Below are 24,616 nucleotides of genomic sequence, written 5' to 3'. Positions count from 1 at the left end.
TTGGAAATGGTGCTGTTAGCTCACAGACACCTTCTCCCTGGACCCAGATATCTTTAGTTCAATTACAGTGCTGGAAAAATGAGGTTTCTCCCACTGTCCCAGCCCTGCTCCAGGCTCTGCCCAGCCAGCCAGATCCGTGACCCAGCTCCAGGGCTCCCCATGTCCTTTCACTGCTGGAAAGGAATGCTATAGGCACAATGCTATATCCATGCTGCCAGGGCTGCAGATGATGAGGTCTGTCTGGAGACATGATGTGGTCAAATGCAAGGGTTTGGCAGAGCTGTTCTGCTACAGCAGTGCCAGAGACTAAATCCCAGGCTCCAGGTCAGACATGGCATGGCTGTGCATATCTTTTCTGAAGGAATAAAGCATCGCCTGTGTTGGCTGTATCCCCAGACTAGAAGACATGACAACTTTCTGAGGGTGATGTGCAAACACTTAAAGCAGGAACCCTTGCCAAAAATAATGGTGCCTCTTGCCTTGTGCCAGCACTGGCACTGAAGCTTTGCACTGGGAGCCAGCCTGGCAAACGCAGCCAGTGTCAGACTGCTCCGGAAAATGTTATTTCCAACCTGGAGCTGTTCCCTGGGCTGGCTCCCCACAGCACCATGACAGCCCTGCCAGCACAAGGGAGGGAGCAGCAGGAGAGTAGGGACAAGTGGGCCTGGCAGGGGTGGCAAGCAGCACATCTTTGATGTCTGTGGATGCCTTTGGCATGGGTGGGTGTCAGGCAGGACACTGACCAAGGAATGCAGAGGGACTGGATCCCTCCCACCCCACTGCAACGCCCTGGTGAGCCCCACATCACCCTGCTCTGCCAGAGGCACCTGCAGGGGAGCAGGGTTTGGGCAGATGGGGGGAAAAGCCACCCTGTGAGATGTCCTCAGAGGGTACCCAGACAGGACTGTCTGAAGGTGAGCTACCTCACCTGGGGCAGGTGAGCACACAAGCCTGGTTTGGTTCCTGCTGACACAAGCTGCTTCTCTCCAGCCACTTTCCCAAACACCATAAACTGCTAAAAATAGCTGGCTGGAAAGTCAGCTTTGGTCAGCTCACAGCCAGAGCCCAGGGGCTTGGGGTCTTGGGCAAAAACCCTGCATGAAGGGCACACTGCTGGTGTGACAGTACGGGCAGGGGGAGCACGAGGAGATGCTGGAGCAGAACAGGTGTCCTTAGACAAGCAACCTGCTCTGTCTACAAACCTGCAACCCAGATCTAATTTAAAACACAAAGCCCCCAGCATTTCCAAAAGCTCGTTTGCCCTTCTTGCCAAAGAGCAAAGAAATACTGAGATGATTTTGGCTGCCCAGGACTCTGTGAAACCCACTGGTGGTGTCTCAGCTTGTTCATCTGCACCCAGATTTTGCCCATTTACAGGGAAAACTGGGGACAAAACTGCCTTGAATTCACCATTTCTCTGAGACAATAAGACTTCAGAGAGGACACTGGACCATGCATTGAAGATATGGACCTTGCTTTCTCTTGGCTACACAGTGTACACAGGGTGAATGTGCTCATCTGGAGAGGGGGTGATGCTAGGTACCTGGAGGGACAACCTGAAGATGGAAGATTCCTGTTTTATTTCTGAAGATTTTGGGCTTCTGGTGACCCCCTTCCTCTTTTTCCTTTGCATCAGGTCCAGCTTTATCAGATCCTGCCATGACACTATTTGATTCCCAAAACCACCAGAAAACTAGCTCGGTAAAACAAGGGAATCATCTCCTGCCAGGTTAGGAGGGGCATCCACTGGCTGAGGGGCTAGTCTGGCAGAGGGGCTGGCAGGGAATGAGCAGTGCACAGGGATGGGACCTGCCAGTGCATGTAACTTTGCTCTTTGCAGTCTGCCTGGCAGAAGCACTTGGGATGAGCATCCCTGGTGCTCATAGGTCCTACCTGCAGCAGCAGGAGGAAAGCCCTGGGAGATGGCAGGACTCTGGAGAGGCTCTGAAATTAAAACTTGACCTGAAATGTGAGCTGACTGCTCTGGAGCAGAGGCACTGCGTGGCCTTTGACTTTTTCAATCATGACTTTGCTTAGCTTGTCATTTCAGTGTTCCTCCCTCCCCAGCAGCCTTTAGACAGGAACCCAGGATATCCCTGCTGCCCAGGATTATGAACTGTTGCCTCCTGCTCCCAACTTCACAGCAGCACGTATTTGCTGACACGGTCACAAGCATGCAAACAGGATGCTGCTTCATCAGTGCTGCATCAAACAGCTGCTTTATTACACCAAAAACACTCCTTTCCTTCTCTGGGATCAAATTAAGAGGTTTGTGGATGCTCAGTTGCAAAGCAGGCACAAGTAAAGGATGAACAATGCTGGGATCAAGGAGGGCTGGTCACACTGGACCAGGCTTTGCACTGCAGCAGGAATTCTGGCCTCCTCTGGAAGGAGAAGATAGGGGAGTTATTCCTTTCACTTTATCAAGTGATGCAGCTATAAAGTGTTTTAATTGTCTCACTATCTATGAAAAACGTGAAAAATAGTAATGAACAGGAGCTAAAGAACAGCTTGTGGATCCTCTAGCAGTCCAGTTCACCCCATCCTCTTTGGTGGTGGTGCTGAGGCTGGTGGTGTTCTCCCTGTTAGCAGTGAATCCAGTGATTCTTGTGGTCTCTCCTGGGTGTCTGCTGAGTATCTTTCCGGGCAGCAGGGGATGTTTCTTCAATTTTCCCATCTGACTGCTCCCATCTCTTGTTTTGGCTGACAGTATGTCATTGCCAACAAGTGACAACCCTTGCACTGTCCCCTGGGCTCCCTGGCGCTCCTTGAGCCAGTCGAGCCACTACTCTGGCAGAACATTAACCCAGAGAAAACACCCAGAGAAACTAGTTGGGTAATTTTCTATAGGCTTGGAGAGACAAACCAACCCACACAGGGTGTGATGAGCCAGCAGAGCTGGGCATTGGGGACAGGGTGAGTAGAGATGAGAAGGACAGAGAAGTGAGACCACCCTGTATGAGCAGCACTGAGTCATTAGATCAGGCCAGCTGCTATGAAACTGCAGCCTAAAATTCCCCTCTCAGCTTACATTTGCAGTGTTTTAAATTGATATAATTTTAAATCCAATCGGTATCTCCATGGCTTTTATGTTTTTGTGGATCTTGTTATTGTTTGTGTTTGTCTTCACCGACTTCCCAGAAACAGACTTCCCAGAAACAGACGTGCACCTTTCCTCTTCTCTGAAGCTGAACCTCTCCTTGCTACTGTGGAGACATAAACAGAGCCCTGGAGATGTGTATCTGAAAGGGAGGACACAACACTTTGTCCCCTGCCCACAAACAGGTGTGTTTTGTGACCACAGGAGTGAGGAAACAGGAAGAGGTTGAGGTCATCTCAGCGTGGCACATGGTGGCACACGAGGCTCTTCCTAACCAATAAACATCAGGATGCCTGGAGTCACCAGAGCTGGAGGTGGGGTGGAGGTGTTCCCCACACTCGTGGTCCCAGTGCAGAAGGGTGTTCACAAGTATCTTCGCTGCTCCTGGCCAGGAGTGATGGAGCTGCAGCCGTGCAGGCCATCTTCCATCTCTCCTGTGCCTGGTTCTAGCCTGGTTCACACTCGCTCACTTCTGCCATCTCTGTTTTCCTCCAACCTGTCCCACAGCCCTTCCCACACCGCCTAGACTGATCCTCCTTTGAATCCCCCTCATCCCCATCCCTGCTGCAGAACCCATTATTCAATGTGTGCGAAAAAAACAACCAAGACACAAAGCACCAAACGCTGGCGGCTGGTCGCTGTTGCACAACACCCGCCCGGACTGCAGGCGTTTCGGGCAAGGTGTGTGCTGAGTGCGTGTGCACCAGGCTTGGCTGGGCCAGTCCCTGCCCGGTGTGATGTCCCCTGTCCCCAGGCACCGGCAGCGCTCCCTGGACACAGGGATGTCCCCGGCAGGCAGGAGGTGGCAGCATTGCATAGCCCAGGAGATCCTCCTGCCTACCCTCCCGGGATCTACTTCCTGGCCAGGAGCTGCAGACCTGTTTTTCCAGCTCCTCCAAGGATACGTGACCCAAACCAAAACGCTTCCAAACGGCTCAAATCCCATTCAGAGCAACCATCAAAAACAACTGAACCCCGAAGGCCGCTAAATGCCCGGCAGTCCTGAGCTGTCTGCAAAGCCCCACCAGCAGCAAGGCGAGGGCAGCTGAGGACGCCGGGCCTCGGCGTTTAGAGATGAGTGTGATGTTCAGAGATACCTCATTTGCCCTTGAAACTCCAGCCCCCTTCTCTAGTGTGTGATGTCTCCTCCGCACAAGATCCACACTCCCTCGGGATGACAGGAGTGCAGATATTCTCGCTAGTGCAAATGCTCCTTGACAGAACTGAGGTGGGAACGAGCTGGAGCTTGCTTTGGGAGCATAGTTTTCATTCTGGTGCATCTGGCACAGTTCAGGCTGAGCTTGAATCCTTCATGTTTTATTTTTTATTAGAGGTGCAGAGAGACCTGTAGTAAAAACTTGGATCCAAGCTCCCTGAAACACAAGGGGAACGTGGAGCTGGTATCCACAGCTCAGGGAATTGCTGGCTGCCAATCTTCCCTCTCCACTCCTCCTGATCTCTCACTGTGGAGTCATCCTGTAGCTGACTGAGTCCACCACAGGAAGAAAGACAGGCAAATCACTGTCTGACAGCCAGGTGGACACAAGCCAGGACTCTGGCACTTGTACAGACAGAAAGTGCTTGAATCTCAGTGTCTTTACCAAACTAGAAAGCAATGTGGTGAGTGCCATAAAAGCTTCTGTCACCATGTGGATTTTCTCTCTTAAAAGCAGACACCCTGAGTAGACTTTCCTTCTACATATGTGAGCTACATTACTGGAGGAGCTTTCTTTCTCTTGCAGACTGAATCATTTCCCAAATGTAGGCTGGCTCTGCTGCTCTGACAGGGAGTGATGATGAGTCACCGGGAATTCACAGTTTTGTGTTCCTGCAAAGGAAAAACTCACAGCACCAAGCAAGGGGGCAATGGAGGAAATCTTGGGTTTGACAGAAAGCGAGAAACAGCTCCTGAAGCAAGAGCTGCTGGGTCAAAGGAATCTGGGAAAGGAGAGGAGCCAGGTGTAACAGCCACGTGAAGGCAGGGGCTGCAAGGCCAGGAGATGCGGTATGGCCCTCACGGTGGGGCCACAGCCTCCTAAGGCTCCTCCTTAACCCGCATTAATCCGTTTCCCCGGTGGAGGAAGGCCGGGCAGAAGCGAGCGTGGCTCCCTCAGGATCCGCAGGGCTGTGCTCCGCAGCCCCGGCAGGCTGAGGCTGGAGGACAAACCCAACCCCGCCGGCAGAGCCGGGACGGAGCCGAGGCAGAGGGATGCTGCGTGTGCGGCGGAGCGGGGCAGGTGCTGCCAGGCCCCCAGCTCAGCCCGCAGACCCGGGGTGTTCCACTCGTACCCCAGCCCAGCCCGTGACGGAGCGCACGGAGCGGGGCGGGACACGGCACGTGTCCCAGCCGGCTGCCCTCGCCCCGCAGCCACACGCCCGGCTCACAGGCCCCCCTGAGCGGGCAGAGCAGAGTTCCGGGGGGGACCCCGCAGGAGCCTGGAGGCGTCGAAGCCCCCCTCCCCCCAGCGACCGCGAGACGCCGCGCTGGGGGCACCTGTCCCTTTAAGAAGCCGGTGTGGGCACGTCCCCCGCGCTCCTTCCTCTTCCGCCCGGACTCGGCTTCCAGCACTGCGCATGCGCACCGCCTGCGGACGCCAGGAGGGGGGGGCACGGCAGCCGTGCGGCGGTGTCTGCGCATGCGCCTCATCGCCCCCGCCCGCCCCGCCCCGCGCAGGCGCAGTGCGGCAGGGCCGCCCCGCTCCCAGGCTGCCCCGCGCGGTGAAGAAGCGGCGGCCGGGCCGGGGGCATTTTGTGTCCGCGGAGCCGCGCGGCCAGACAAGATGGCGGCGGCGGCCGAGTGAGGGCCCGGCGGCGGCCGGCACCCGGCGGAGCCAGCCGGCTTCGCGGTTCCCTTCCCTCCTCTCTTCCCTTCCCTGCCTTCACGGTGCCTCGTTGTGGCCGCCTCTCGTCTCTCCGGAGGGCGCCGAGAGCCGAGTGCCGCCCGGTCGGGGAGTGGGGCCGGGCCGCGGAGAGGGGCGCCCGCCGGAGGGCCCTGGCTGGAGCTGACTAGCGGGAGCCAGCCCTCCTCCTGCTGCCCCGCTCTCCCCTCTTTTCCCTCCTCTGCCCCTTTCCCCTCGCCCGGGGCGGGATAGAATCCTCTTTCTTCCCGCGAGGCTCCCAGCGCCGGGAGGGGCCCTCAGCCGCCCCTCGCCATGGCGAGCAGCAGCGGCTCCAAGGCCGAGTTCATCGTCGGAGGCAAGTACAAGCTGGTGCGGAAGATCGGCTCGGGCTCCTTCGGCGACATCTATTTGGCGATCAACATCACCAACGGGGAGGTAAGGGCGGCTCTCACTCCTTCGCCTTCCCGGGCTCGTGCGGCCCCTCCGCACCTCGGGGGGGTCCGGAGACCAGCGTTACCCTTCCCGAGGCCGGCCTGAAGCCGGGTTTTACCCCCTTTTGCTCCCGGTGCCGCTGCCTGTGAGGCACCGGGCGGCCCCGTGGCGAAGCCGCCCTCGGCGGGGTTGGGGGTTGAAGGCGCATCCCCCGGGGTTGAGGAGCTTTCCCCCCCTGAGGGCCCTCATCGCCGGGGGGTGGCCCTGCTCCTTCCCACAGCACAGCCCTGCCGCCCTGCTTGCAGAGCTGGCTTGGAGCGGTAGGCAGAGGGGACCCCCATTTGTGGAAGAACATTGTGTCTTTAACGGATGGCCAAAGTCGCCCCTCTCCCACCAATCATCTGTTCCCCTCTCTCTCTTAGCTGGGGAATGCTTTATCTCATTTTCACCGACAGTAATAGAAACAAAGAAGATTCCCTGGTTCTTCAGCCTTCTTTTTTTCTTGGTATGGCTTTTTTTTTTTTTTTCTCTTCCTCCCCCTCACGGCTCTGAGCTGTAAAGAAGAAACACCCACGTATGTTCTTCCTCGCTTTTGTGGATTTGAAGACTTTATATCTCCAGCTCAGTTTCATGACCTGGGATGGATGTTTATGTACGAATCATCAGTTACGGATTTTATTTGAAGATGCAACAGAATGCAGGACGTTGAGCACTGAGAGCTTAAAAAAAATTGTGCCTCAAAGCATTTTCATCAGGGGTGTGTGGGGGATAATGAAGTGCTGTGCCCCTTAAGACTCAGTGGCAAGGCTGTGCTTGGTGGACACTCTGCCCTGATTCCTTGTTCCCTCTAACTGTAGGAAGTTGCTGTAAAGTTGGAGTCTCAGAAGGCTAGACATCCCCAGCTGCTGTATGAAAGCAAACTATACAAGATTCTGCAGGGAGGAGTTGGCATCCCACATATACGGTAGGAATCATTTATATATGCCAGTACAGCGACTTTTTTTTTTTTTTTTACATTAGCGTGATGAACGTCTTTAAAAAGAGATTTATCTGGGAGGGATTGGGCTGTCGGGGGGGAAAAATGCTCCATTGCCAAGATATCCAACTAATTGGGTATCTTCCCTTACCGACCTACTGTCTTCTTACCCGTACCTGCTGTGCTTTGAAAGTGAGATCTCCAGCAGTTCCTGAGCTGTAATAAATTCTTGTCGTGAGTAGCAGAAATTGTGAGACTGTTTGCCGATGTTCTTGGTGAGGTTGAGAGTTTGGAGCCGGTACTGGAAATGGCTGCTTTCTTTTGTTGCTGCTTTTTTTTTTTTTTGCCCCCTTTTTTTTTTTTTTTTTTTTTTTTGTTCCAACATGTCTTCCTCCTCCGCTCAGAAAATGGCGGATGGACGTGGTTAACCCTCCCCCTTCTCGTGTTGGGACGAGGGACGTGCTCAGGCATGTATCTTTTCCTTTCATAGTTATGTGCTTGCAAGGCTCGAGGCTGCAGAGAACCTCAACCAGGAATGAAATGGCAGCCCCTGTTTCCCGCAACAGATGCGTCACTAGGATTGCCATACAGTTTTAAGTGCTAGGATTAATCCCTACCAATTCCTTGTTGTATGGCTTCCTTGTTTCATATTCTGCCTGAAACTTTCAGTAGTGTTAAAGAATGTCCTGATGTGGAAGAAAATCACTGGTGCAGCAGATTCTAGGAGGAGTTCTTTTCAGATTACTGAGGTGTTTTACTGGGTTAGTTCCCAACGACTGAATCTCTGAATCAGAATTTATTAAAAGAAACTCGAGTTTTCTTCAGAATGACTTTGTAAAAGAAGGTGTTGGTTTTTTTAAACTTTGTTAGTATTTGTTTTGAAGGTAGTATTTTGTATGTTATGCACTATGGCATAAAGGAATTATGTTGATTGAGCTGTAGAAACTATTTCAGTTTAGATATTGGGTCAAACTGCAGATTCCATTTAATCTGTTAACCCTACCCTAACTTTGTTGTACGTGTACCTGTATCAATAGTGGCCTGTAGGCTCTGTTGTATTATCATAAAGATGACATATTCTAGATCATGTGTTAATTTTAACAAAACCCAACGACTACATTTCTGAGGTTAGATTTCTCCTTCTCCCCATTCTTCCCCCAGACACAACTGGCTGTAGTCCTGAATGTAAGCTGGAGCTGTGTAGTGGAAGAGACAGTGTTGCCTTGGCCATCTGTCCTTATTCACTACAGCCTTTTACAGGAACAGAGTAAACACACCTGAATTAAGCACAATACTTGCAGCTTAAACAAAGTTACTTAATTGAAAACAAAATTCATCTTTATTTTAGACTACAGTTTCTTAAATGGGTGCCTTTGTTTTACAGTTGAAAGAACAGAAATTGCATTTTGGAAAGCTGACACAGTATAATATGTGTTAAAACAAGGATAACTGGGAAAACAGCCAAAACAAGCAGATATCAGGTGTTTCATCACAAAACTCAAAAAGCAGGCATTCTTCAACTTTTTTTAAAGTGTAAATGAATGTTTGGTTTTATAATGAGGCCTAAGTTGCAAATTTTTCAAGTTGTAAAAGAAGTGAACTACTCTTTAGTTCTTGGATTTGATTAAAATGCCCTGTGAGAGTGCTTCATTTAAAGCTGAAATACTGGAAGTAATCTTGCATGGTGAGAAACTTGCTTCTAGCTTCAATTATAGCAGTCATCTTGAAGTTGTTTTTTCCTCTGTATTTGACATTCTTGTGTCTGACTTTGTTTTCTGTATAACCAGTGACTGTGGTTTAGAAGTTTCACCACCACAGAGGATCAACAACCTTTCTGTAACACACACTTCCTTCCTTCTCCCTCCACCTCCTGCCATCCCCCCAACAATGGTCAACTGAGGCAATACTTAAAACTCTAATTGATTAATAGGCTTATAGTGCTAAAGGTGTGTGCTCTATTTGATAATGTCAACGAGTCTGAAAAGTTTTTCAGGTTCTCATGGTTAATCTTTGTGGCATTTTTCTAGAAAAAAAAATTTCATCATTTTTTAAAATTAGGGGTTTTTTTATTCAGAAGCAGCATTGATTTTAAACCTATTTGTATGTACCAAATACTGCTTAATGGCTTCTTTGACTAGGCTTCTGTTACTACTTATCTTGCTGTATGACATCTGGTGATGCTTGAAGAAATCTAAAATAGTATTTTTATGCTTTTTTATCTTCTTTAGAGGAAGCTGAGCAGGGTACCCAGCACCGTTTTTGTGACATGTTAAATTACGTGTTTAGTAGAAGTAGAATCTTACACTGAATATAAGGGAGAGAACTTGACCTACCAAATGATATGTCTCTGAGATGATTAACAAGGCTATGTCTTTGAATAGGTCATTTTAAAGGCAAGGACCAAAGTGAAATTACTGTGCATACTGCTTCAGACAATTCAGGCTTTTCTGACATGGTTTTGGCAGCAGCTAAGCTGGGAGAATGTATGAGAGTACTTAGGTCACTTTGCATGTGTAATTGATAATTTAGGTTCCACCATTGTTTTATAATGCTAATAGTGTCAAGTTGGAATAAGCTGTTCTTGGCTCAGTATATTTAGGATGAAGCAAGCTGAAGGAAAATCTTTCAGTACATTCATTTAGTGTACTGTTTAGTACATTTCTGTAGTGTGCCACCTTGAAACAGAGCATCACAAACAGCATTTGATAGAAAATAAAGGAATTATTCTCAGCTTTTCCCATTGCCATGCTGAATAAGTTTGGCTCAGCAGCATTTTTATTTCAGTGCTAGGCACCTGGGAAACACAGGCATGTTATCTTGCATTCCTCATTTAAGAATGAAGGACTTGTTCCCTCCTTTCATCTACTTAAGTAATTCAGTGACCAAGATCAACTTACTAGAAGTTGCATTATGTGTCTTTGGCTTTGCCATACTAAACTGGTCTGCTGTGGTTCTTTGACTTCCAAAGCTGAAATAATAGGTGAGGTGTAAATTGCTCATTCATTTTGGGCACCTGTTCTTAAAACTGAGTTCAGCCCTCAAAATGTGATTTCAAACTCAGTAATAAGATATCATATAATAGAATCATAGAAGGGTTTCAGTTGGAAGGGACTTTAAAGATCATCTAGTTCCAACCCCCACTGCATGGGCAGGGACACCTCCCACTAGACCAAGTTGCTCCAAGCCCCATCCAACCCACCCTTGAACACTTCCAGGGAAGGGGCAGCCACAGCTTTCCTGGGCAGCCTGGGCCAGTGTCTCACTGCCCATATCTGGAGTTTCACTTAAATTATCTAGAGCCAAACAAAAATTTATGTAGCCTTTAAGGTTGATTTGATGGCCTTTTCTGGATTATTGCAAGAAAGCTGATTAACAGAATCTTAGTTTTGGTGTTACATGTTTTTTAATATTGCTTTTATGGAATCTTCTGTGAATCTTATTTGTCACAGAGGATGAACAGGGCACCTTGGTGCTCCTACTGTAACTGAACACGTTTGCACAAAATAGCAACAATTGAGATTGGAATGTCTTTATTCTTAATATTCTAAACCCTCTTAGACTTGCAAATCTTTGACTTTGCTGTTCATTGTTGTTTCCTAGAGGAGTAACAAAGTTCCTAAACTCATCTTGAAGTTTCATAAAACATTATATAAATGCTGTTCAGATTTTTGATCTGTGGTGTGTTCTCGATACACAAATTTTGGTCGATCATTACCTTCATTTTTCACAAAAGGCTCTTGAACCAAGCTTAACATTTTAACAATCTGATCTGCCTTTAGGACACAATGCAAAGTCTGCAGTATTCTGCTGGGCTTATTCTCATTGTTCTCAGCCATCAGCTGTCTTTTTCTTTTTTGCTCTCTTTTCCACTGGCAAAGCGTTTTTAGCTGTAATCTTGTTAACTGGGCACTGATCCTATTAGTTTGGACTATCTACCTTTACTCCCAAACTCCTGGTTCTGGCTTGGAGGAATGAAGCAAAGTGTGCTTGGTGATGGTTTTGTATGTTTTGTTCACAGCGTAACTATTAAAGCACTCTTGGTAAAAACAATTGTTCAAATTATCTGTGACAGCCACTTTTGATTTTTGCTATTTATGGTGTTTATCAAGTATTGTTTGTATCCTTTGGAAAAGTTACTGTTCAGTACTTTTGCAGACACTTTTGAAAAAAAGTGAGCTTCAGATTTTAACCCTGATAGTACCATTGGGATATTTTGTTTTTGTTGTAATCAGCTTCAAATGGCAAATAACTATAATAATAATGGCAAATGCTGGAACTGGCTGTAGCTATTATTGATGTGTTAGAAATGTTGCACTTAAGAGCAGGAACAAGATCCTGGTGAATGTGTACAAGTACATCCTTATCTATCTGTACTTTTCAATTCAGTAAGTCCTTGCAACATATTTTCATGTTGAGAAAATCATTATTGCCTGCAGTCTGGTAAAACATGAACCATATTTTAAAGATTCTGGAAAAAAATAAGGTGTAAAAGCATCTACAATTTTTGTTCTTCTGTTCACTTACTGCCGTGTTGTTGGTTAGTTTGTTAATAGCAGACTCTGCACATATTCATTTTCCCTAAGTAATACTTGCAGTGGAAAAACATGGTCAAGTTTTGGTAATTTTAGGGTTGTTGCCACAATGGATTTTTTTTAAACACTTTTAATTTTTAACTCCTTAAGCACTGCTTAAAAAAAAATCTGTAAATATAACTCTTTTAAACACCTTCACTTTAAAGTATGCTCCAATAACTTTCTGCAGCATTAAAAAAAAAACACACCATAAAAATACCCACCAAAGCCACAAACAAAAAACCCCCAAAACAACCCCCAGCCAAAAAACCCAAAATCCAGACCCAAAGCTCATAGTCAGAAAAAGTCTGAAAAGTTTTCTGTTGTCTTTCATTGGTAAGACTGATACTTTCAGCTAGGTCTGTGAGTAATAAGGAAGAAAGTTCTAGCAATAGAGCCTCCAATTAATTAATCTCATGTTATTACTTAAGGCTGCATGCTGAAGGGCAGAACACTCTACTAGATAAGAGGAAGCCTCTTGTTCTGGTAGTTCAAAGTAAAATTGAAAGCTTGTCTTTTAAATTAATGCCTATATTTTTTCTACTGAGAGAATGAAAGTATTTAACTTTGTAACAAACTAAACTTTGGTCTTAATTGGCCTTTGTGGACTCCTTAGAAGTGTCCAAGGGAGAACACAGTTTGAAAACAGAGGATGCTGTCCCCCTTTTTTTTTTTTCTTTTTTCTCCTTGCCTTAGGTCAGCCTTTGCAGAAACAGGTGCAAAACTACAGTTTCAGTTCAGTGTTACTCTTATTTGGTACAATTGAAACTCTTTTCCTCAGCAGTGTTTCCTGTAGGTGGTGGAGATTAATGGCTTAGCTCTCTCAGCTGAACTGAACCTTCTGACTTTATGGAAGAAAGTTGACTTAAGTTCTAACTTCCTGCCAGGTGTTAATGTACCTCACTAAACAGCTAGTGAAACAGCTAGTCAGCTACATGGAAGAAGTCTGTATGCAACATAGCACTAGACAAGAGAAATGACTGTATTGCTTGGGAGATGAGTTGCACTGACAGACTTCATGTATTCATATTTTTCTCATAACTGCACAAAAAATGATACGGAATCTTATTTATAGAGTCTATCTAACTTCATAGCGTAGGGTGTTCATTGCTGTTTCTTTATTTAGTACTTGGGTGGCCTAATTCATACTCACCATGGCAACTAACGTTAGGTGACATCTGCTAAATATTCCTCTTCAGTATTTCAGTCATGCCATATTATGTTAAGTTCATTTATATTACTCCTAGCTGGCTAACAGGAAGTGTTTTTCCAGCTTAAGGAGAGTTAAACTAGAAGTATAAAATGTTTGGCAATTTAGATATTAATCTTGTAAGGGTATGTTACCTTACTTATATGTGTTACTTTGCTATCTGTGAAGACTCAAATTAGTATATTTTTACAGATTGAGTATACTTCCCAGTTTGTCTGAAGCATTATTTTTTGCAAGATGTCCATCCTGAGAAATCTAGAACATGAGACCAAAAGGGACCAGTTTAGTCCCGATCCAGCATCTGTTTTAGACAACACGCTGTTCTTTCTGTGAATGGGTCAGGTGCAATGTTAAAACTTTCTAGGTTAGCATGACAGTGCTTATGACGCTTTCATTGGAGAGCGAGATCTTCTGTTCCTAAAGATAAATATTTGTACCCATAGGCAGTCAGTTCCCATTTATTTCTTCCTTGTTTTTTTTATTAATAACCTTCTACCTGTTGCAGTCCTCCTGTATCTATAAAGAATAGTTGTGTAACTCCATAGCTGACTTGCTGAGCTGTTTGAATACATCATTAGGAGACAACACCTTCCCATATATTTCTTGAAGTCTGTTTTCTGACCCTGTTCTGAATATTGATGGTGGGACTTATGTGTCAGTGCCTTAAACATCAATACTGATTGCTTCACAGTTTCTGTTGTAGAATGCCTGCACTTCTACTCATTGGGATTACTTACTATTTTTCAGTGATGCCTGATATTAGAGCTGTATGATTATAGGGAGGTCTGTGTTTATTTTTTTCACGTCAGCTGACTAATGCCTAGTTCAGAGATGTTAGTATGAGCGACTTAATGCTTTCAGAAATGCAGTACAGTTCCAGAGTGTTCATCAGTTCAGTGTCATTTGGTTTTCTGAAGGATGTCTGAATCCTTTGTGTTCATGAGGCCTTCCAGACTTGGATATTCACCCTTGTGTGCCTGCTGACACGTCAAACGTACTAACAAGGTGATCTTGGGTAATTCCAATAATAAGTTGTTTCCAACTTGCCTTTCACTGTACGCTTTTTGTTTTAATAGCTTTTTTTAACCGCCTTACTTCTTCTGACAGTCTCCAATTTTTGTCATGTCTACTATTCCACTTGGTGTTTGAAAGCCAAAATGGTGGGAAACTACTTGCATAGGACTACACAATAGGGTCACATACCATGAATTACAACAGTGGCAAAAGTTTAGGTAATGTCAGAGAAGTCTGAATTGATTTTCTTTTTTTATTATTTTTGAATGTGACTATAGAGGTTTCTGGAAGGCTAAAGCTTTAACTAGTCTAATCTTGTAAGGGAAGCATTGTTTCTCCTTGCAGTGAGGCACCAGGAGATACTTTTTTTTTGTCTCACAAAAGCATGACCTTCTGCAGTCCTGTTTGTAATTCCAGATTGCCACAGCCTCCACTGGAATAGTCGGTGATCGAATTGAGAGAAGCCTTTAGTGGAGGATAGATCACCTGGCAAAGCAGGTGTTGATTGAGGAGAGCTTTTACTAGGCTGGAACAAAATAGTCTTGTTACAGTTGCTGTGGTAGTAGGAACACTTTGTTGTGACACAGAGCTGATGTCCTGGTTTTCTATATAAAAAGCCATAGACAAAATTAGGTATCGTTATGCTAATGGTGACAATGCCTTTGCCTTCATGGGTTCAGAATGCACGAGATTGGGGGTTTCTTTACCAGTTTTTAGCAGCTGTACAGTTTTTCAGTAATTTAGTTAATCTTGACCTGAATTTGAGATTTTTTTTTCATGGAAATTTTCTGAATCTTTTTATTCAACATGTGACCAGCTGAATTGTTGTGCTGGTTTTGTTACCTTGTTTTAGTTACAAGTGCCAAGGTAATGGATGAAACTGCTGGTTATCCACTAAAATTGTGTAAATGGTACAGTAGTCTGAAACGAATTTAATGGGCTGTGTCTAAATTCTGTTAGCCCTTCACTCACCTCTCTTTGCTAACTGGACTTATTCTGACTATTTCAAAGGAAGATACTCTAGATGAGGAGAATATTCTAGTAACCAAAGGAAATAATTTCTCAGTTTAAAATAAAAAAAACTATTAACAAACATTTATCAAACATTTCTTTTGATATTGACATTATTTACAAAATATGCAGATGCTGAAATAGACATAATATGATTTTTGAAAGATGCATCTGTGAAAACAAAAGGATTTTAAGTTTGGGTAGGCCTGGCTACAGTAATTGTCAAGTGTTAGATGTGTATCAGTACTAGTTTGGTGCAGAGTTAGTCAAGGGAATTAAAAAAAAAAACAACACCCCACATGAGTTTAAGAAAACATTTACTTGTCATGTTATTTGGCATCATACCTGCTTTACTGTATGGGATTTGGAAGCCAAATACTTGCAAAGTACTGTCATGTGACACTTGTTTAGCATAGAGCTGCAAATACTGAAATTGAGGATGTTATAGAAGGTTTGGGCTGTGTGCGTATACTGGGGCAATATATCGGGCTGCTAAACCACATGATTTGGAAACTTGTTGACGTGGTAGGTCTCGGTCAGATAAGTCACTGAAGTCAATTTAAGGTCACTGTTCAATCTTTAACCATGCATTGAAGGAAAGCTTTATAAAGGATATTTGCTGTATTCCAACTAATCTGTAGTAATTTGATCTGTAGCTTTAAACAGATGGGGCAAGGGAGAGTGACAAAGCATTTTCATGCATCACGTGAGCTGGGGCATGCCTTACAGCTTGAATATGGACTAGGGCTCTGAACAGTGCTATCAGATGCTAGTGTTACACTGTACAAGGGTATCTCTTAGCTCTTCATAATAATATTGTCCTGTTAATGTTTTGTAAAGCATTCAGTACGGTCATCTAGTGCTGTTCTTCAAGGAAGTTGATAATAATCCATACTTTGTGTGTATTTTGGCATAAGTAGAGATAAATGGACCTGTACTACAGAATCAAAATTCTGTGTTTAGGAAATGTGTCCTAGTGGGTTGTACAACACTGGGAATAAATTAGAGAAATAATGAGTTTTCTTAGTCTGGTAGTTTAACTTTTCTTTTTGAAATAATACGTTATGTGTAACTACCTGTAGAGTCATTACGCACCCCAAGTAAACTGTCAAGTAGGTAAATCTCTTGCTCCCACTTTCTATTCCCCTCCAAAAACTCTTCTGGCTTAAAATGTATTGCTGCTGTTGCTTCCTCGACTTCAATATGAGATGGAGTACTTCCAGGTGTGCTGAAGAAAAAAAGGTCCATAAATCTCTGACATGTGGGACACTTGTGTTCTGCGATGCTTAGTATCATCTAACACTTGCCAAGGGCTTTTATGGATCATTCCTTAGTGAGCTACTAATATTCTGTCTTTTATCGCTGACACAGTATTAGAAGTTTTGAAGATTTTTGAGACACCAGATTTTAAAAATTTTGTTCAGTTTGTTGCCAAAACAATTCAAAATTGTTTTGCATTTTAGCCCAGTGGTGGTAAAACTTGCATGCCAAAGTGCTCTGAATTGGTGCTTATCCAAAAGGTGTGCTTATATGCTTCTTACACTGAATATGGGAGTAAGGAGGACTTGTCAAGCTCTTACATATCATATCCAAGGTGTCCTGAGAAGAGCCAAGTCTTCAAACATTTTCACTCAGAGATGCCAGGAGTAGCAGCTACTAGACTTTGAACGGACGTGATGTAGCCTTACTTTTTAATCCCATTTTCCCTGGAAATGTTCCAAGGGAAATGAAAACTTGGGTGCAGTGTTAGCAAAATAAATAAAGCACAGGTTACTCCACTACCCTAGCAGATGTTTTAGTTGCCAGTAGTGAAATTAATAGATGGTTCAGTCTTCTGTGAGAATTTACAGGCAGGTGAACATAAAAATGAAATACTAGGAGTTCATGTCTTAAAACTTTGTCTTGCAGAGTTGATTCTGCTTCCCACCAGTGCAAAATGATCAGGAGATGAAAATTTTCTTGTGCATATGCAGAAGTAGGCCAAGTGGAGGTTGTGCAATCAGCCTGAATTATTGCACTTACTAAGCAGAGAGGTCCCTGCAGAGGAACCAAATGCTTTTTAAAATATAGCTCCCAGGGTAGGCTTACTTTTCATCAGCTTCACTTTTTCTGTGATGCTGTAACTAAATTTTCTTAGCTCAGTTGAAGACTGATCTTTGATCCTTTTCTTTTATACTGCAGTCTCTTGGGCACTGAACCATTACTGTGCTGAACAATTACACTCAGCATCTGAATTGAACTTCCATTTCTTGAAGAAAGTGATACTTTATCTAGATCTTGGCTTACTCCTTAGAATGCTTGATTAAATTATTTTTTAAGACTTTTTCACAGCAAACTTATATTTCATGTGACAGAATAACTAGGTAGGTCACTGGTCCAGTTTTTATTAATCTGAATGACCATGATGTTTCGTTTTCAACTGTGACCTATCAAGTTGTTTATAGAGCTTTGTCAAAACTACTTGGCTGTTTGCATAGGTGACTTTGGTAGGAACCAAGAAGTAGATATACAGGCATAGTCAGTAATTCTTCAACTGAAACTGGTTTGTATTTAGTTAAGAACTTTTCTCAATAGCATCTTATTTTGACTCTCCGTCTCCACATTGCATTTTTTAAATACTATTCTTGGTTTCTCCAGCAGTTGAAACTAGCTTCTGATCACTCCTTAAAAGGGCCTAGCCAGGCAAGTCTTTTCAGCATGCATACGTTTCACAGCTTGGCGTCAGGTTGCAGTGTGAATATTAACCTCTTCATAAATTACAGACTTCATTCAATAATACTGGCAACGTGCTTTCCCAGTTGAGTCACTTGTAATTTGGTTTGGTGTTTGGGGGTTTTTTGGTACATCGTAATACAGTCAATGAATTTTTAGAAGGCAAAACTGATAAATATTAGTTAACATAAGAATGTTGGAGAAAAACTGTTTTTGACATTTCATTTGAATGACTGCTTTCAAAATACATACTCTGCATCGCCTTTTGTTGTAGGGAATGAATAAAGGTCCTAGGCTGACCTGTAAAATGATGAGTATGATCCATAGTCTGTATAAAACTTGGTAATGCATCGTTAAAAATTTCATAAAAGTGCATGGTTTATACTAGAATCCCAACAGTGGGAAGGTATGGGCCAGTAGTTCTGAAACAAATACAAATATAGAATCTTGTCTGCTTCTTTGTAAGCATTTTACTTTACTACCCTGGCTAAGCTTGGAATCCTGTGAGTACCAAGGAATTCGTTGGCTTTTTCAGTGGTAACTATTTTCCAGACAACTATGCATTACTCTCTGGGAGTCATTGCCTAAAGTGGAAATAAAATGTCTTTACAGGTCTTTAAGCCCCAGCTACTACTGTGTTTGAGCTGAATCTTGATTTTTATTTTTTTTATCTACGTGCTCTTATTATGGGATATTTTCTTAGTGTCTTGTCTGCACCGCAGTTGTTGGAAACTTGAAGCCTCTTCCAGGAGAGAGCTGGTCAGTGGCATTGACTCCTAGTACTAGGACCTTATCATAAGGACTAGGGGCATAGCAAAGGCCTTCTGATCAATAAGGTGTTGAATCTTTACAGTGATGTACTAGTACCCAGCACAGCTTCATAGTTTTTCACACACCTCTCACTTAACTGCAGGTATTGGAAATGTGTAGAGAAGAATGTTCAGGTCTTTTAGTGCTTATCACAGCTGAGATTTGCAGAAGTGAAAGGTGTGACTCCAGGTCTTCACAGGCAGCTTAGGTGGTGAAATATTCTTCCCCCAGTTGCAGATAATGTAAAGCAACACTAAGATGGAAATGCTAGATATAGATTGGAAGGAAAAACATGCATGGGAGGCCTTCTGTTTGGCCTCAAAGCTTTGGGTAACATTTAATTTTTTGCCCCAAATTGATATATCAGACATTTAAGGGTGTATAGCACAGTCTGTTCGGCTGCTACGGATATATTGCTACATCTGTATATTTACTTTTATGGCACTGAGTGTTTTTCCCTTTCTGATGTTGAAAACCTGTGAAAGAGCATTTATCTTCTACCTAATAGGACAGTAGAACTCGATTGCCATTTGTTAGATTTGAATGCATGAAGAGGTAGTATATGAGTTAACTGCATGAGCTGTTTTGGTCTATTGCAGAGGATTTGTACCTGAAAACAGCCTAAACCATTTAAAGATGTTTCTGTGAAGTTTCATGTAGGAAGCAATGATTGGAGTGTAAGGTGTCCTGCAGATGAGTTTCAGTTCAGACTTTGTACACACACCTCAGTTTATTGACATGTAATGGTTTCTGCTTTGATTACTTTTTGTGTGTTTGATATTTCCGTTGTTACTTAAGTGTAATAGTTTCTTCATAAGGACAGATTAAATGTGTGCACACACCCTTGCCAACTTGTGTATTCTGCCTTGTCCTCAAACTTTGTTACCAGGAAAGATAAGGCACTACTAGTCCTAGTTTTTAGATAGCTTTCAAGATTGAACACTAGGCAGTAAAGTGCCCTTGCAACCAAGATGGCTAATGGTATCCTGGGTTCCATTAGGGTTCCTGCTAACACTGGATTATTTTCTTTGTTCCAGGTGGTATGGTCAAGAAAAAGACTACAATGTTCTAGTTATGGATCTTCTTGGTCCCAGCCTTGAAGACCTCTTCAACTTCTGTTCTCGCAGGTTTACCATGAAAACAGTACTTATGTTAGCAGACCAGGTATGTATACATCTTCCTGGGAGGAAGTTGGAAAACCCCGAAATATTTTGTGCAGAGTGGTTCTCTTAAGTGGATTAAATCATGTGTTGTGCAGTATTTTCTACAGCTGAGTGAACACTTGACCTATACAGGAATGAAGTAATGGTGGCTTCTGTGTGCTGTGGCATACAAAGTGACTGTAGGCCTGTGATAGGAGGGCAGTGAAGACACCAGCTCCTTGTAGCTCTACAAGGACAACCTCATTAATCTATGGAGACTAATATGGGTGGATTAACTCCCCAATATCAGTGATGGGGGTGGTGTTAGAAGGGCTAGAGCTGTCTCCAATTACTGTTGATCTGATTCAGTGGAGACCTGTTCTGTGTTGGCCAGCTGTGGTGACAGGTAGGCAACACACAAGTGTATGGGTCTGTTCCTGCTGAATGTCACTATGCATTCACCACCACCTGGAACTTCTAGTACCAGACCATGAGCTAATAAATACAGTTTGAGATGTTGTGGTGCTTAAAGCTAGTTCTTAAAGCTGTTACTGGCTATGCCAGTCTACATCAAACTTAATCAAGACCTCTAGAACTGAGGTCCATTACTTAAGGCCTCAGCAGTACCTACTACCTGTTAGTCTTTTTCTGGCAATTGATATTTTTTTAAAACAGCATTTGAAATGGCCAGCCATACTTTTTTATTGCTATTTAAGTTTATTGTACTATTTTCAGGTACTAGAAATGCTGTAAGGGTTTCTTGAGTTGAATATTCAGTGGTAGTTTAGATTTCATCTAATATTATGTAATTGATGTTAGTACCAAGTTGTCAACTTAGCCAGATGCTCATAGAATCCCAGGCTCTTGGCCAAGGAAGCTCACAGCATTTGTATGGAGACAAGGTCAGCTATTCCTATTCTCAGCTGCCTTCAGTGAGTGGTATGGTTGCTTTAGAGAGCCATTTGCCTGCTCAGTTAGCTGGAGTCTGGGTGTTTCAGCATCTCCAGGGAATCTGTATGGTTTTTGTGCAGTGTTCCTTTAGATGATTAACACTAATTAGTTGTCCTCTGGGAAGCATAGAGCAGGATGTGTCATATCAGTGCATGGAACTGGCTTTTACGTCAGAGTCCAGTAGAACAGCTGTCAAGGGTATGATTTTGTCAATTCAGCTCACTAAAGACTGCGTGGAGAGGGTTTTAGCTGGAAATCTGAACCACATAGAAGCATGTGCTGTGATCTCATGCACAGGAAATTGTATGAGCATGTATGATGATACAGATGTGCCAGAGTTTCTCTGCATCTTCGTTGCTGACTCTTATTCCTGAGTCACAGTAGCCTAGATATGACAGTATGGGCCAGAATCAAGTTGTTACTTGCTCCGTGCAAACTGCTACCTGTCAAAATGATTCTTGATGGTGAATGAATAACCAGATGAATGAACAACTGGGGCAGTGGGAGGGAGTAAGCTTTAAAATTGTTTTGTGGTATATGTAGAAAACCTCTGTTTGAAGTAAGAAAAATAAATTGCTCTTTAATGGAACAGTATACTGAGAACATGAATTTGAGTGTCTCAAATAGTTCCAAGTATTTAATCTGCCATTTCCTGCCCAAGATCATGGAATTTTAACATGTGAGAGAGAAATGTGCTTGAACAGCATAAAAAGACTTGTTTTTAATTAATCGAATATATAAACTTAAGTTGCAGAGTGGAACACTAGAAGTTCATGCTTTCATTGAAGGCTTAAGAGAATTGTATTGCTCTCGTTGAAATAGTATGTTTTATTGTTGCTGTTGTTTTGTGTTTTTTTTTTGCAGATGATCAGTAGAATTGAATATGTGCACACAAAGAATTTTATACACAGAGACATTAAACCAGATAACTTCCTAATGGGTATTGGGCGTCACTGTAATAAGGTTAGTCTAATGCTCTTTGTTTAAAGGATCCAAAGGGAGTGGCTATGTTACTTGAGTCAAGCTGCACAACATTTTTAAAACTCATTGCTGTAACATGTTTTGGATGGTAAACCATGATGCTTTGATGTGAGAACTTTGATTTCTCAGTATCTGCTTCTAAATACAGTGGCATACACATGGGCCTCTGATCCACCCTGTACCCATGCACTTGATTGCAAGATGATTTCTAGGTTTGCAACAAGATCATAAACTAACCCTAGAGAATACTTAGCTACTTTTCTCATGTGATGGAGTTTAATTATCGAGAGGACTGTTGTAATAGCATTTTTTTTTTTTCCTCAATGATAAAGTCAAATCTTATCTTTGGCTTTGGGGCTGACTGGGATGAAAAGAATTTGTGCCAGTGTGGGAGCTCCTGACCTACCAGTCATCGGGGCATTAAATCTTGCAGTGAGGGGTTGGTAAAGAGAAAACTTCAGACATCAGAATTGCAGATACAGCTAATAGCCAATGCCTATTTATAAATAAATGAATTAATGAAAATACGTTGATGGAAAATTTAAGTTCTAGAGTATCTGAATATGTTATACAACAAAAAACTGCTCTCAGCTTGCTGTGTGGAAAAAAAAAAATGGGGTGGGGGGACGGGCTAAGGTGGTTGCACTTGTTTGGATGGGTAAACGTAGTCAGAAGTGCATGTTTCAATTGAAAACCTTATATAGAAGAAAACTGTTTTTAATTTTATTTTTAGTTCTCTGGAGTGAAATATGCTTAATCCTGCAATTTGTATGTCGAGCTCGGGCAGACAGGCAGCATTGGCAATGCATTAAGCATGCTACTTAATAGAAATTAACCAGGACAAATGTATGAGATCGAGTGGTTTATTGGAAGCAAGATTCCCACTTATCTTCTCTATATGCCATCAGAGAATGTCTAATCTCTTTAGGCACTACTAGTGTTTAAAATGTTTACCTTTGTTTGCCTGTATGAATGCCAACTTCAGGGCCGTGAACATTAGAGGGGGAAAAGCTTGATTAACATGAAATAACAGCTCTTGTCTGAAGAGGTGCAGTGCACTGAATGTTTAGATACAACCATTGTTGGAAAAGTTTTTAAGTCCAGCTGAAAGGCAGTCTTTTTATGTAATCCTGTTGCTGTTAAACTTTGCTTGTTCCCAAGTTTCATACTTTTCACTCTGTACAGCTCTATTTTTCTCTGCTGTGTCAAGCAGTTAGGCTCCTTAATTTTCTGGCATGACTTAGAATATAACTTAAACTTTATTTTTTTTTTCTTAGTTTTAGTTTCTGATTTCCAGTTGTTCTTTTTGGGCCATTTTTCTGTACTTTTGCACAGTCATGCTGGGTTGGCATTGCTGCATTCTGTTTCATCTTGATGTGGATTAATGGCCTAGAACATGCTGCTGTGCTTACTTTAGCGGGGGAACATGTTAGATTTGCATCAGCTGAAATGAAAAACAAAATTGCCTGTAAACCATTCTATTTTTTCCCCCATTAGTGGATTAGTTAAGGAGCCACATAGTGATATGGTGGTAAACACTATGGGCGTGGGCTTTATTACTGTTGTAGGGTTTTAGAGATTAGGAAGGGAGGTCTTGACGGAAGTACAAATCAATAGGTTTACATGAGCAAAACAAGGAATGGGTTGTTTTCAGTTTGGAACCAAGTGCTTTATCTAGGGAACCTTTGCCACCATACAGTATTTACTTTGTTTATTTTTTGTAACTAGGGATAGTTTTGCATATTGTAGAGATTACTCTACACACTTGAAAGAGAATGTGGCCACAAAGACTAGAATAGCATGGTAATCTTGTTCCAGTAGCTTCCTGTCAGTTATATTAAAAAAAAATATTTTTTTCAAAATTTAATTTGGTGTTTGGGAGAAATTTTGCTCCCACTTCAAAAGACAAATTTTCAGCTCTTCTAGAAATAAGCCCTGCATGCTTATGAAAGTAAACTTTAAGGTGACTAAATGCCTTCTACCTCTTCCTTACTGAAGATTTACTTTTTCTAAATGTCTTTTGGGGGAAGGGCAGTTTGTGGATCCAAAAGATGCTCTTGCAAGCAAAGCCTCAATTTCCTTTTTTAATAGAGCCAAATGTCACCATTGCTACCCCTGGTCAAGGCAGTGCCATTTTGAAGCGGCTCATAGTTGAAATTACCTTGTCACATCTTCCAAATTTTCTCCTTGGAAAAAAAAATTAAAAAAAATTACAAACTTACATAGCTTTTTGAAAACTACAGTGCTTGGTGGAAGAAGGATGGCATTTGGCTACCCTGTTCTTTCTCAAACGCCTCGGTGTTGCCTGTCTGCGCCGGCCATTGTTGCAATGTAAGCAATACTGTTTGATGCACTGCCACCCTCTATTGTTTGTTCAGTGTTTAGAATCTCCAGTGGGGAAGAGGAAAAGAAGCATGACTGTTAGTACTTCTCAGGACCCATCTTTCTCAGGATTAAACCAGGTCTGAACTGTCTCCTATTCCAACCTCAACCCCAAATTCATGTGCTTTATTTTTGTTTTGGTTTGTTTTTGGTTTTTCTGTTGTTTTGGTTTGGTTTTTTTTCTTGGAGAATGTAGACCTTGCAAAAGCACCTCTTATGTTGGCATTATTCAGACATACTTGGCAAACATATAACATTACTAAGATGTTTCCCTGTGGCGCTTGTTTAAATTGTGGAGTTATTTCCTAAACTTGATATTAAAAAGGGTTAAATGTACATGCTTGATTTCAGATGCAGAAGCAGGTTTTACTTTTGCCCTTTAAAACTTGCAGTCTGTTCAATGTGTTGAAGAATGGACGTGTCACCCTAATGAAACAACAGGACTTCTGTGTAGGGTTGTCTGCTTGCCTTCCAGTAGCCTTCC

The 24,616-nt window shown here is 43.2% G+C and overlaps 1 protein-coding gene across 4 annotated transcripts in view; it reads left to right on the top strand.

Annotated features, from left to right (window-relative positions):
* The first annotated feature begins 5,794 nt into the window (after window positions 1-5,794).
* CSNK1A1 (casein kinase 1 alpha 1) overlaps window positions 5,795-24,616 on the top strand; it is a 34,373-nt gene continuing 15,551 nt past the window's right edge. Inside the window, exons 1-5 of one of the 4 annotated variants that reach the window (XM_051630959.1) lie at window positions 5,795-6,375; window positions 7,230-7,336; window positions 19,714-19,840; window positions 21,634-21,732; window positions 24,129-24,212. In XM_051630959.1, the coding sequence (XP_051486919.1) occupies window positions 6,253-6,375; window positions 7,230-7,336; window positions 19,714-19,840; window positions 21,634-21,732; window positions 24,129-24,212 (540 nt within the window). In that variant the 5' untranslated portion in view covers window positions 5,795-6,252. The remainder of the gene's footprint in view (window positions 6,376-7,229; window positions 7,337-19,713; window positions 19,841-21,633; window positions 21,733-24,128; window positions 24,213-24,616) is intronic. The other 3 variants (XM_051630960.1, XM_051630961.1, XM_051630962.1) reach the window with 3 other exon arrangements.

Source organism: Apus apus, chromosome 13, assembly GCF_020740795.1.
Source record: "Apus apus isolate bApuApu2 chromosome 13, bApuApu2.pri.cur, whole genome shotgun sequence".
In the NCBI taxonomy this organism is placed as follows: Eukaryota; Metazoa; Chordata; class Aves; order Apodiformes; family Apodidae; genus Apus; species Apus apus.
The sequence above is the reverse complement of the archived record's forward strand: the minus strand, read 5'-3'. Positions and strand labels throughout refer to the sequence as shown.